The 14,882-nt window shown below is 40.6% G+C and overlaps 1 protein-coding gene across 1 annotated transcript in view; it reads left to right on the top strand.

The window, feature by feature from the left end:
* The first annotated feature begins 678 nt into the window (after positions 1–678).
* NRG4 (neuregulin 4) overlaps positions 679–14,882 on the top strand; it is a 33,525-nt gene continuing 19,321 nt past the window's right edge. Inside the window, exons 1-2 of the mRNA XM_073650769.1 lie at positions 679–907; positions 11,639–11,729. Of these exons, the coding sequence (XP_073506870.1) occupies positions 895–907; positions 11,639–11,729 (104 nt within the window). The 5' untranslated portion in view covers positions 679–894. The remainder of the gene's footprint in view (positions 908–11,638; positions 11,730–14,882) is intronic.

Below are 14,882 nucleotides of genomic sequence, written 5' to 3'. Positions count from 1 at the left end.
TACCAATGGCCTTATAGGGTCATTTATAGAGAGCTGTCTGAGAGGGGGCGCAAATTGCGCAGAGATTAGGGTGCCAACCTCCGCGGCAAGGTAGGGTTACTATAGGCTGAATTAAGGCATCATTAGCCCCTACTGTATTTTGGTATTATTCAGACTGGGATATGACTTGGCCAGATAATATTAATATTGATTATTTTTTGTATATGAAATTCTTTTACTTTTAAATGAATTTATTAAAGGTTATATTTTAATATAATATATTGTATATAGTGGTAGTCAGTGATAAATGTTGTTTTTCTCCTACACTTAACTTGATCCGGTGAAATATTAAACACAAATTTCACAACAAATTGATTTATTTTACTGTATTCTGATACAGTGCGTTTGCTCATTCGATACAGTTCATTTACCTTGTCTGTAACATTTATTTCCTGCTTTCTCCTGAAGTCAGGTATTTTTTAGAATTGTTTATTAGCAATTATACAGGATGCTTAGTTATAGGAAAGCACTCTCGCAGACAAACTCTGCCAAGATTATATCCTCCGGTTTTATAGCAGCCATAGGCAAAATCATGTCTCTGCTAAATATATCACTTGCAAAATTATGCAATCAGCAACATTCCAGTGATGCAATAAGTTTTTGGGAAATGTAAGTGCAAGGTATAAAAGTAGTGAGAAGGTAAAAGAACACACAATACAGAGCATTAGTAATCCTACTAGATGTAATATACTAGTAATTAAAGAATAGATGTGATAGTGGAAAACCCAGAGGAAAAGGGAGAGATCAGCCCAGGGGAGGAGTAGCTGTGTGCAGCTCAGGAAGCTTCATCTCCATACTAGGACTGCATGGGGTGGCACAGACAGTGCCAGTAACAAGCTCTACTAGCTCTCCTAGATGCCAAGATTCTGTAAGTAACTAAACACCAGCACAGCCCAGTTCTATGTGTCAGCCCTATATGATTGTGAGCGGTGATAGAGTCCATGTGTATGTGAAACATGTGGCAATGCATAATAGTTACACACTATGTGGGCCTGTCTGTGACCAGATTTGTATTCCTGCCTGTCTAGGTACATTACTAGTGTGTTAGAATGAATATGCTCTACGTAGAAAAGAAATATTCATACACAATGTGTATGTGTGTTTTGCCCATAGTTTTACAATAATATTTTTCATTGAATGTAGCATCTCTAATAGTAGCGTAATTGTTATCACGCAGAATGCATTTGTAAATTAATTTTCTTTATCATTCTTTTATTACATTTTAGTATTTTTTTTATATCATTCATTCTTAGACTTTTTTTTTTTTTTTATAATTTCAGACTCGATTCTCCTACTTATCATTGTCTCTAAGCGAAGACCAAGTTATCTGTCTGCATAATATGACAACAGGTAGTTTTAGATATTATGCATATTACATTTGGTAAGATCATTTGTTTTGACTGAGAAGGCAGCACATTGCCGATTTCAGCATGCCGGGGAACATACTGCAAATTTATGTAAAATTCGATATTGTGAAAAAGTCTGAGATCATATGCCTGCATGTTGCTTCCTTGATTTAATTGAATCTTACCTAAAATTTTTACAGATGAATTTTAAACAGGTAATATGAAGATACAAATTATTATTGTTAATTTTACTCACTTATATAGCGCCATTAATTCCACAGCGCTTTACAGACATCAGCAGCACAAACAGCTATATGTCTTCCAAAAATAATGTTAGGCCAACTTCATACATCTACACTTCATGGTCTAGGTATGGACTGCGATTTCCGGACTGTCTACAGGTCTATCCAAACTGTGAAATGCGGATGTATGGAGCTAGCCTTACATATGTTTTTATTCCTGGATGCTGTGTTCATCATTAAACAGAGTTCTGCTGTAAAGGAGTACCAACAGGGTAATGTTAAAAATAAGTGCAGAAAAAAATTGATGGTTCCTATGGGGATAAATGAGATCCAAGCGTAAATATGCAACCTTTAGTTTCAAAATACGGATCCACAAGAGACATTAATGAAGCAGTAAAAAAATTCTCCAATGACTTTAAGGTATACACTGTACTATGTCTTGACCTCCACTTAAAGGAGCTTTCCAGGATTGGCCAAAATTACTTTAAAGGTAGTACATGGCATGAGACTACAAGCAGCCATTACTTAGCTAATAAATCCTGCGCTGCTCTTATGCTGCTGATCCAATGCTTCCCACCAGCCCCTGATTGAATCCAGCGGTGGTCACATGGATAGGGAAACAATCACTGGTGCCAGCAGTGTGCGGCCGAGACATCTGAAGCCAGTGGTTTGTTGCAGTGGTCTTATAGCATCATACATGACAGTGGCTGATATTTGGTAGTGGAAAGGCTTATTGTGAATATGAAATTATATGAAATATGGCTATTGTGGTGTTTTGTGCTAGTCTCTTATAAATATGCTTCCACATTTTCCCCACGAAGTCACGTTTATATTTAAGTGGATGATGTAACTCAAAAGCCTCTTGGTTCATACATTAAACTACAAAACTGTCAGTAACACTTAATAGTGAGGCTGCAAGTGTTATCATCATGTGTCATTCCTAACTTCCTGAATGATGCAATGGGGGAAACAAAGGATGCAATAAAGAGAACCAGTCACCTTAAATCCAGGAGTAGTTACAAGATTAGCTCTCATGTAATATTGCATCACTGATGGGTTCTTTCCCACTACACTGTATGAGTGGTTGTATTAATTCTGATATTTACCATAAGGGCATATCTACTTGGGCAGACTAGATACAGAATGGTTTGCAAGTACCACAAGCAAAATGTTTCCTAGCCCACCCTTAAACCTAATACTAGACAAGGGTGAAAATCATGGGTGTCAAAGCTTCAGCCACATTTTAAAGCAAACAAAAAAAAAACTGTTTAGCCACAATAGTAGTAGCGTGTGGGTAACCTATTACTAGTCTAAAAGTAGTGAAAAAGGCGACAAAAATATAACCAGAACAGGGAGATACTGCCCAACAATGCACAACAGGCTACCTTCCCATGGGCCCTCATTAACCTGTTTTATGCAAAAATAGTGTATTTTTGGCATACAACGGACCAGTATTTATTTATTTTTCTCGCTTATATAGCACCGTAATATTCCACAGTGCTTTACAGAAATCATCACTGTCCCCATTGGGGCTCACAAGCTAGATTCCCCATCAGTATGTCTTTGGAGTGTGGGCGGAAACCGGAGAACCAGGAGGAAATCCACGCAAACATGGGGAGAACATACAAACTCCTTGCAGATGTTGTCCTTTGTGGGATTTGAACCTGGACCCAGCTCTGTAAGGCTACAGTGCTAACCACTGAGCCAGTATATGTGGCCATCATTACTTTAATCCACACAAAGTTAAATCATAAACAATGTCTACCATGCAGAAATCCTCCTGACAAGTACATCCAAATTTAGGTTTATAGTGTGATGTAACTACAGCTTTACGAATGCTGGAAATTATCCCATATAGTACAGTGGTGGCAAACTATGACATTTGTGGTTCTTGACCTCTACGTACATATGTATTTTGGGAGAATGCAGCCCATTTTACTCCAGATATTCAATTGTAAGTGATGATCTTCTGTACATCTCAGAATGGATTGTTTGCATAGACAGGAAGCAAATCTGCTCTATTTGCAAATCTGTATTAAGGAACCCACTCCCGCTGCATTGTTCAATTATAGAAATCTTGCATTGGATAAGAATGTCCACTTTTTTTTATTAGTTTATTTCTGAGTCAAAAATGTGCTCAGCTGTTTTCATAGCTCCCACTGAGTTTGTATGAAATGGTAGCAACCCTCACTGTAGTCACGTGATAGAGGAGGATCCCGGGGTGCATGGACTTCCTCATTGTAGGGGATTAATGAGGGTTTAAGCACTGGCATCCCTAGAGATCAAAAGTTACCACCTGTGAATAACCTCAGGATGCTCGGGTGTTATGTTTGAGTCATGTCGTGCACATGATTTACGACTATTTGACAGCTTTAATACATGTGAGGAATGCCTGTTTCTTAGGCCTTCCTCACATGTATTAAAGCTGTCAAACAATCGTAAATCATGCGCACGGAGTAACTAAAACATAACACCTGAGCACTCTGAAGATACTCGGCGAGCACCCGAGCATGCTCGCCAAAAGGGTTAACAGAACATACTCGCTCATCACTAGTGTCTAACAACTGTGAAACATGGGGGCAGGGACTCGAGCATGTCACTTGAGCATCCGCGATACATGGTGCATTCCCGAGTGCCCGATGCAAACTCAAGTAGCGAGCACTTCCCCTCAAGACTAATGACAACTTTTTCAATATAATGACCTAATGTTATCAAATTCTATGTCGTACCTCTGGGTTCAAGATGTTCACTATACCCCTTGATAAAATCCTTGAGGGGTGTAGTTTCCAAAATGGGATCACTTGTGGGGGGTTTCCACTGTTTAGGCGCATCAGGGGCTCCTCAAACGCGACATGGTGTCCACTAATTATTCAAGCAAATTTTACATTCAAAAAGTGAAATGGCGCTCCTTCCCTTCCGAGCTCTGCCGTGTGCCCAAACAGTGTTTTTCCCCCACATATGGGGTATCGGCGTACTCAGGAGAAATTGCACAACAAATTTTATGGTGCAATTTCTCCTGTTACCCTTATGAAAACGCAAAATTGGTGGCTGAAAACATTTTTGTGGGAAAAGTGTGAAAATTTTATTTTTACGGCTCAATGTTATAAACTTCTGTGAAGCACCTGGGGGTTCAAGGTGCTCACCACACATCTAGATAAGTTCCCTGAGGGCTCTAGTTTCCAAAATGGTGTCACTTGTCGGGGGTGTCTACTGTTTAGGCACATCAGGGGCTCCCCAAACGCGACATGGCGTCCACTAATTATTCAAGCAAATTTTACATTCAAAAAGTGAAATGGCAATCCTTACCTTCCGAACCCTGTCGTGCGCCCAAACAGTGGTTTTGCCCCACATATGGGGCGTCTGCGTGCTCAGGAGAAATTGCAAAACAAATTTTGTGGCCCATTTCTCTTGTTACTCTTGAGAAAGTTAAAAATTTGGGGCCTGCAGTAAAATTTGTGTGAAAAAAAGTTAAATGTTTATTTTTTCCTTCCACATTGCCTCAGTTCCTGTGAAGCACGTGAATGGTTAATAAACTTCTTGAATGTGGTTTTGAGCACCTTGAGGGGTGCAGTTTTTAGAATGGTGTCACTTTTGAGTATATTCTGTCACGTAGACCCCTGAAACTCACTTCAAATGTGATGTGGTTCTTAAAAAAAATGGTTTTGTAAATTTTATTGGAAAAATGAGAAATCGCTGGTCAACTTTTAACCCTTATAACCTCCTAACAAAAAAAAAAAAAATGTTGGTTCCAAAATTGTGCTGATGTAAAGTAGACATGAGGGAAATGTTAGTTATTAACTATTTTGTGTGACATATCTCTCTGATTTTAGGGCATAAAAATTCAAAGTTTGAAAATTGCAAAATTTTTAACATTTTTGTCAAATATCCATTTTTTTCTCAATAAACGCAAGTCTTATCGAAGAAATTGTACCACTATCATGAAGTACAATATGTCCCGAAAAAATATTCTCAGAGTCAGGGGGATCCGTTGAAGCGTTATTGTTATTACCTCATAAAGTGACAGTGGTCAGAATTGTAAAATTTGGCTTGGTCATTAAGTACATAATTGGCTCCGTCCTTAAGGGGTTAAGCTGTTCTGCATTATTTCCCTGTGAACCATGTCCCCTTGGTAAAAACTACGCTAAAATAAAAATTAGCATTAAAACAAAAGGGACGAGAATCGCATTGCGGACTTAAATTTGAAAAAGCCCTGAATCTTTGGAGCAGCAAGAATAAAATCAGAGCAAAAACTGGGCAATTTTCACCTGGTGACAGGTCTTCTTTAATAATTGCAGTAACTCGCTGAAGTCACAAGACTACTTATAACTGGCTAGTTATAGATAGTACATGAACAATACAATGTGGTTTATCATTTACACTGTTCTCATCAAGATCTACAGTAAATGCTACAAGAATATCACATCTGACCTCTCTATTGTTTATGAAATCTTTCTAGCAATCATTCCATTGTTTTTTAATGAGCTACATATTAATATACAATCACAGCGTGTCACACTGTATCCTCCTGGAGATGTGCTATGGGATAAAGTGCAATCTAGTTTGAAGACTAACTGAGAGTGTAATAATAGAGATTATAATAACCTATTAAGTGATAACTAGAAGAGGAAGAGGAGATAATCACAACTGCTCAAGTGTTGAAAGGGTTTCCGCTTGTATGTCAATAAGGATTAATCATTGTATAATGTAATCTTGCATACACTTTGGTATATACTTTGATACAACTGTATCCAGATTAGAAAATCATCTACAAGTCAGACATTTGCCTAAACTGATACTTTGTAGTAAGCAGTACAGAGATTGGTGAGCCTGTAGTGTTACATTTCTTTATTTGGGTGCAAATGTGCATTTTAATGTTTTTCAAAACTATTTTCTTAATATCTTCAACTTTCAAAGATTTTGCAAAATACTGACGAACATATTGATGCATGCGAATAAGGCCTGGGTTGTAATTTTTGATGATTTTTTTTTTTTTTTTTTTTATAGCAAAAGCCAGAAGTAGAGTCAAAGGGAATGGAAAATTTAAAGGAAGTACCTATACTTCTCCTGCCTAGAGGACCCTCTTGTAGCTTTGGCTAAAAAAAAAATAAAAATTAAATTTTTCAAAAAAATCTAGTATGTAAAACCAATCTTATAGTAAAAAAATGTCTTGGTTAATATTAGGTTCAAACACAGCAGAAAATAATTTGCCTAGATCTGGGAATGGCTGTTCTGTGGAGATCACAATCCAAGATGATGCCAGATAGCCTAAATTATAAGAGACTAATGGACAGGTCTGGTCACGAGTGAAGAACCTGTAATACTTATAGAGCCTGTATTCTGCCATAGCTGTGGAACTAAGGGTCTATGGGCTGCTATCTTCCTCTTTTAGCATATTGAATGGTATGCACAAAGGGTGCCCCTAGTCTCCATTTTATCACTGGAACCCCTCCTACGTCGTGTTTATGTGTATATATATATATATATATATATATATATATATATATATATATATATATATATATATATATATATATATATATATATATATATATATATATATATATATATATATATAATATATACACATTATCACATTTAGGAGTAAAATCCTTCATGGAGAGCGGTATATTCACAGCCCTCACCACATGAATCTTCATTCAAGATTTCCGTTTATTTACATAAGGTGCATATAGGATATAATATGCTTGAGACAAATGTCAAATTACAAATTCATCTCGCGTATATTATATCCTGTATGCACCTTATGTAAATAAATGGAAATCTTGGATGAAGATTCATGTGGTGAGGGCCAGGAATATACCGCTCTTGAAGGATTTTGTTGTATCTCTCTGATTAACACAGAGAGAGCACAACCCATTTTTAATGCGGAGACCTGTGGATTTTGCCTTTTATATCAGACATAGTAGTGCTGGTATTATTTTCTTGTAGAATAAACTATCAAAAGTTCCTTTCTCAATCTTGTGGTTTCAGAGCTTTCCAACTCCTTTACATTTCACAGGCCTGTTGACTCCATTGAATACTTGGGTATCTTCTCATCTAAGGACCTTGCCAGGTTATACCTCATAAAGTATTCTTCTCTTCTTTAACGCATAAAAAAGGACTTTTGGGAAAAAAAAACACTTCTACTTGGTTTGGGAGATGCTCTATAGTCAAAATGAATGTCCTCTACAAGATCATTTTCCGCTCCCTTTTCCTGATTTTTACTCAAGATGTTCACAACATTTTTTTAATTGGAGAAATCTGCCAGGATAGCCCTCATATTTCTATTTTGTTCAAAGAGTAAAGGGGGATCTGAGTCTGAGGTACTTCATCTGGTTAATGCGTCAAGAACCTGCATACCACTAATGTGAAACCAACATCACCTCCTTCCATCTTGCTTTGGCTTACTATAGTATAGGAGATAACAAGGGCGGACACAGACTGTAGTGGGCCCCTGTGCAAGAAATTTTTGCCCCCCCCCCCCCTGCCCTTCATAGGGCAACAAAGTTATGTAAACATAACCCCCCCATGTGCATCTCTTATCCCCCCCATGTGCATCTCTTATCCCCCCCATGTGCAGCTCTCATCCTCCCCTGTGCATCTCGCATCACCCCCCCATGTGCAGCTCTCACCCCCCCCATGTGCAGCTCTCATCCCCACCCATGCATCTCATCCCCCCCCGTGCATCTCTCATCCCCCCTGTGCATCTCTCATCCCCCCATGTGCTTCTCATCCCCCCCCGTGCATCTCTGATTCCCCCCACTCCAAGTTAATTACACTGTGTTCCAAATTATTATGCAAATAATATTTTCTCAGATTTTCCCAAATTACCTATATGAATTGCAGTCATTGTAATTTTCCAGTCAAATAACTATTAGAGTACAATTGAAAGGTTTTTGTACAAACTGCCTATGATAACAGTATATTTTTAAAAAATAAAACACTCAAACTGCACTCAAAATGCATGTTCCAAATTATTATGCACAGCAGAGTTTTCAACCTTTTCATTTTAATAAAGAACAAAAAAATGGTCATTTTTAAAATGCCCCGTCTCATGCTGCACATAACACATCTGCATCTCTGGCTGCTGTGGTCATAAAAGGGGACAAACTTATGGTGTGGCCCCCATGCTCCCCTGACCTCAACCCCATTGAGAACCTCTGGAGCATCATCAAAAGGAGTGTCTATGATGGCGGGAGGAAGTTCACATCTAAGCAACAGCTCTGGGAGGGTATTCTGTCCTCAAGCAAAACAATTGAAGCAGAAACCATCCAAAACCTGACAAATTCAATGGACGAGAGAGTTCAGAAGCTCCTTTCGAACAAGGGCTCCTATGTGCAAATGTTACATCACCTAGAATAAAGTTTTGAGTTGAAAACTGTTTGATTTCAGTTTGTAATAACCTGCTAATGCTTATAATTTCAAAAATGACCATTTTTTTGTTCTTTATTCAAATGAAAATGTTGAAAACTCTGCTGTGCATAATAATTTGGAACATGCATTTTGAGTGCAGTTTGAGTGTTTTATTTTTTAAAAATATACTGTTATCATAGGCAGTTTGTACAAAAACCTTTCAATTGTACTCTAATAGTTATTTGACTGGAAAATTACAATGACTGCAATTCATATAGGTAATTTGGGAAAATCTGAGAAAATATTATTTGCATAATAATTTGGAAAACAGTGTATTTGTATTTAAAAAAAATAAAACTTGCTATGCTTACCCCCATGCGATCCCTGCAGAATCCTGGCGCTCGTCCGCGTCGCTGCCACCAGGTTCTCCTGACTTCCGGCCATGTGACTGCGCCGTCACATGACCGGAAGTCAGGAGAAACATAAAGGAACTGCCGCAGCAGCGCTACACTGCTACACAGAGGAAAGCAGCGCTGAGATGTCCCGGCGCTTAGCGCTCAGCATGGGGCCGGGGGCCCAGGGCCGGCTCCAGGTTTTTGTGAGCCCCGGGCGAAAGAGTCTCAGTGGGCCCCTTTAACACATACCACGATTCATGATGCACAGATACCGAAGAGAAATATATATATGCAGTACAATGCAAAGATTTCACAAATTACATTACATGAGTGATATCTATTGTAAATTCCACAATAGCTCAGAAACCAGCGAATCGCTCCACACAGTATACTGGCCCCCATAAAATGCTCCATACAGGAGACTGGCCCCATATAACGCTCCATGCAGAATACTGGCCCCCATATAACGCTCCATGCAGGCTGTTCCCCACACATAATGCCCCACGCAGGCTGTTCCCCCCACATAATGCCCCACGCAGGCTGTTCCCCCCCCCCCACATAATGCCCCACGCAGGCTGTTCACCCCACATAATGCCCCACGCAGGCTGTTCCCCCCCCACATAATGCCCCACGCAGGCTGTTCCCCCCACATAATGCCCCACACAGGCTGTTCCCCCCACATAATGCCCCACGCAGGCTGTTCCCCCCCACATAATGCCCCACGCAGGCTGTCCCCCCCCCATATAGGATGTCACACACCCTTATAATGCCCCATGCAGGATGACACCCCCCCCTTCCTTATAATGCCCCATGCAGGATGTCACGCACCCCCCCTCCCTTATAATGCCCCATGCAGGATGTCACACACACCCCTCCCTTATAATGCCCCATGCAGGATGTCACCCCCCCTTATAATGCCCCATGCAGGATGTCACCCCCCCATATAATGCCTCGTGCAGGATGTCACACACCCCCACCTCACCCCCCTCCCTTATACTGCCACAGGCCTCCATACAATAAAAAAAAATCAAATACTCACCTCACGTCTCACCTGCTGCCACTGTTCCGGACTCCAGCGTCGTTGGCGTCTTCCCGCTGTGACTGCTCAGGAGAGAGTGCGGTGTAAAGACGTCACCGCGCCCTCTGACCTGAGACCTCACAGTGCAGCAGCCGCGGAGGATGCAGGAGCTGCTGCAGAGGCACGGGGAGGGGTAAGTATTGTGCCTTGTGCCGGGTGCCAGGGCCCTGAGCAAGCGGGGGGGGAGCGGGCGCTGACACCGCTCACGGGTCCCATAGCGCGCAGGGTGCCCGATGTTGAGGGCCCCCCCCGCCTGCTCAGGGCCCCGGCATTTGCCCGGGTGCGCCGGGTGCTGACTCTGGCCCTGCGGAGGCCCCATGAGGAGACGCACAAGAGGGGGGCCCCAACGGGGCTCCGAGGGGGCCCCGACCGGCCGGGCCCCATGCTGGAGTCAGGACAGTCATGCCCTGATGGCGGCCCTGCTGGAGGCTGGAGGGGCCCCCTCTCCCTCGGGGGCCCCCGTTCAATGAACGGGCTGCACGGGCGGTAGGTCCGCCCCTGGGAGATAATGAGGATCTTACAGCTTCCTTAAAAGGTGAAGCTGACAAGTTTCTCAAATCTTGGCATCACTGGTTCTTAATCCAAGTATTGGATGAATATGGATCTCTAATTTCAGGCTGATGTGACCTACGAGTTTTACCATGTTTTATTTTGCTAAGATTATTCACAGGTTTGTAGTCGTAAGGGTTTTTTGTGTGTGTGTTCGCACTTGTTATAAAACGGAAGAATACTGTATTTCTTGTTTGTATTCTCCTCTATTGTCATTGCTTCACTATCACGCATTCTGTAAAACAATTCATTATCTTTTCCAAACTTCAATGTGGAATGCAGTGTTTGTTCAGTCTTTATGGTGTGAACACAAAAACTAAATGCTCCATCCTGATCTGGGTTTACACTGTATACAGATATTTCCCCAACTATTGAGGCAAAAATATTCATAAAAACTGCATGTTTTATTGTTGATTTACATTATATAGACCTTGTTTCTATGGGAAGAGGTATAGGGCTCCTACAATACCATTCATTTTCTGAATCTTCATCATTTCTACAGAACAGACTAACGCTGTGATTGGGATAATACTGATATATTTTGTAACTTGGAGATCAGCAGGTCAGTTATAAAGCCAGACGTCATGGTGAATGTGATTTTAGAATTGTTTACACTGGATCCACCTTGTGTTTCAGGTCATGGAGTACCCTGTGCAGAGAAAGGGCAGAAATCTTTCTGTTTGAATGGAGGCATATGTTACAGCATAGGTCCTAAGCAACTCTGCAGGTGAGTGGAGTGTTATGTGTTTCTTCACATCTAAATTAGTTTTTTAATTAATTTTAAATAGCTGTCCCTTTTCAGATGCTGTATATCTACACTTAGTTCTTAAATGTAATATATATACAGTGGTGTGAAAAAGTGTTTGCCCCCTTCCTGATTTCTTATTCTTTTGTGTGTATGTCACACTTACAGTTAGGTCCATATATATTTGGACAGACAACATTTTTCTAATTTTGGTTCTAGACATTACCACAATGAATTTTAAACAAAACAATTCAGATGCAGTTGAAGTTCAGACTTTCAGCTTTCATTTGAGGGTATCCACATTAAAACTGGATAAAGGGTTTAGGAGTTTCAGCTCCTTAACATGTGCCACCCTGTTTTTAAAGGGACCAAAAGTAATTGGACAATTGACTCCAAGGCTATTTCATGGACAGGGGTGGGCAATCCCTTCGTTATGTCATTCTCAATTATGCAGATAAAAGTCCTGGAGTTGATTTGAGGTGTGGTGCTTGCATTTGGAAGGTTTTGCTGTGAAGTAAACATGCGGTCAAAGGAGCCATGCAGGTGAAACAAGCCATCCTTAACCCTAGAACGCATGACCATAAAAATGGGTATTTTCAAAAAAGAGTTGTTATATCGAAAATGCCTGTAACATAAAAATAAATGAACAACTGGAAATGACAAACAACTATATACCTGAGGAATACCTAGAGTTTCAAAATTCTAACTAAAGTAATCTTGCAGAAAATAGAAAACAATTAACAGGGCGGGCCTGCGAGGCCCCAGGTATGCGTTCTAGGGTTAAGCTGCAAAAACAGAAAAAACCCATCCGAGAAATTGCTACAATATTAGGAGTGGCAAAATCTACAGTTTGGTACATCCTGAGAAAGAAAGAAAGCACTGGTGAAGTCATCAATGCAAAAAGACCTGGGTGCCCACGGAAGACAACAGTGGTGGATGATCGCAGAATAATCTCCATGGTGAAGAGAAACCCCTTCACAACAGCCAACCAAGTGAACAACACTCTCCAGGAGGTAGGCGTATCAATATCCAAATCTACCATAAAGAGAAGACCGCATGAAAGTAAATACAGAGGGTTCACTGCACGGTGCAAGCCACTCATAAGCATCAAGAATAAAAAGGCTAGACTGGACTTTGCTAAAAAACATCTAAAAAAGCCAGCACAGTTCTGGAAGAACATTCTTTGGACAGATGAAACCAAGATCAACCTCTACCAGATTGATGGAAAGAGAAAAGTATGGTGAAGGCGTGGTACAGCTCATGATCCAAAGCATACCACATCATCTGTAAAACACAGCGGAGGCAGAGTGATGGCTTGGGCATGCAGGGCTGCCAGTGGCACTGGGTCACTAGTGTTTATTGATGATGTGACACAGGAAAGAAGCAGCCAAATTAATTCTGATGTATTCAGAGCCATACTGTGTGCTCAGATCCAGCCAAATGCAGCCAAACTGATTGGTCGTTGTTTCATACTATAGATGGACAATGACCCAAAACATAAAGCCAAAGCAACCCAGGAGTTTATTAAAGTAAAGAAGTGGAATATTCTTGAATAGCCAAGTCAGTCACCTGATCTCAACCCAATTGAGCATGGATTTCACTTGTTAAAGACTAAACTTCAGACAGAAAGGCCCACAAACAAACAGCAACTGAAAACCACCGCAGTGAAGGCCTGACAGAGCATCAAAAAGGAGGAAACACAGCGTCTGGTGATGTCCATGAGTTCAAGACTTCAGGCAGTCATTGCCAACAAAGGGTTTTCAACCAAGTACTAGAAATGAACATTTTATTTACAATTATTTAATCTGTCCAATTACTTTTAGTCCCTTTAAAAACAGGGTGGCACATGTTAAGGAGCTGAAACTCCTAAACCCTTCATCCAATTTTAATGTGGATACCTTCAAATGAAAGCTGAAAGTCTGAACTTCAACTGCATCTGAATTGTTTTGTTTAAAATTCATTGTGGTAATGTCTAGAAGCAAAATTAGAAAAATGTTGTCTCTGTCCAAATATATATGGACCTAACTGTAAATGTTTCAGATCACAAAACAAATTTAAATATTAGACAAAGACAACACAAATAAACACAAAATGCAATTTTTCAATGGAGATCTTTATTATTAAAAGAAAAGAATTCCAATCCTATAGGGTCCTGTGTGAAAAAGTGATTTCCTGCAAAATCTAATAACTGGTTGGGCCACCCTTAGCAGTAACAACTGCTAAGGGTGGCCCTTCAAGCGTTAGCGATAACTGGCAATGAGTCTTTTACAACACTCTAGAGGAATTTTGGCCCACTCATCTTTGCAAAATTGTAATTCAGCCACATTGGAGGGTTTTCGAGCATGAACCGTCTTTTTAAGGTCATGCCACAGCATCTCAATCGGATTAAAGTCAGGACTTTGACTAGGCCACTCCAAAGTCTTAATTTTGTTTTTCTTAAGCTATTCAGAGGTGAACTTTCTGGTGTGTTTTGGATCATTGTCCTGCTGCATAACCAAGTGCTCTTCAGCTTGAGGTCACAAACAGATGGCCCGACATTCACCTTCAGGATTTTTTGGTAGACAGGAGAATTCATGGTTCCATTTACCACAGCAAGTCTTCCAGGTCCTGTAGCAACCAAACAGCCCAAGACCATCACACTACCACCACCATATTTTACTGTTCGTGTGATGTTCCTTTTCTGAAATGCTGTGTTCTTCAACGCTCCATGTAATGGGGCATATACTTTCCAAAAGTTCAACTTTTGTGTCGTCAGTCCACAGAGTATTCTCCCAAAAGTCTCTGCAATCATCAATGTTTTCTGGCAAAACTGGGACAAGCCTTTATGTTCTTTTTGCTCAGCCGTGGTTTTTGTCTTGGAACTCTGCCATGCATACCATTTTTGCCAAGTCTCTTTCTTATGGTGGAGTTATGAACACTGACCTTAACTGAGGAAAGTGAGGCCTGCAGGTCTTTGGATGTTGTTGTGGGGTCTTTTGTGACCTCTTGGATGAGTCGTCGCTGCACTTTTAGGGTAATTTTGGCCGGCCGGCCACTTCTGCAAAGATTCACCACTGTTCCATGTTTTCTCCATTTGTGGATAATGGCTCTCACTGTGGTTCTCTGGAGTCCCACAGCTTTGGAAATGGCTTTATA

Source organism: Phyllobates terribilis, unplaced genomic scaffold (genome assembly GCF_046119375.1).
Source record: "Phyllobates terribilis strain yellow unplaced genomic scaffold, ASM4611937v1 Scaffold_11__3_contigs__length_659146591, whole genome shotgun sequence".
NCBI classification, from domain to species: domain Eukaryota; kingdom Metazoa; phylum Chordata; class Amphibia; order Anura; family Dendrobatidae; genus Phyllobates; species Phyllobates terribilis.
This window is presented reverse-complemented; position numbering and strand designations above follow the sequence as displayed.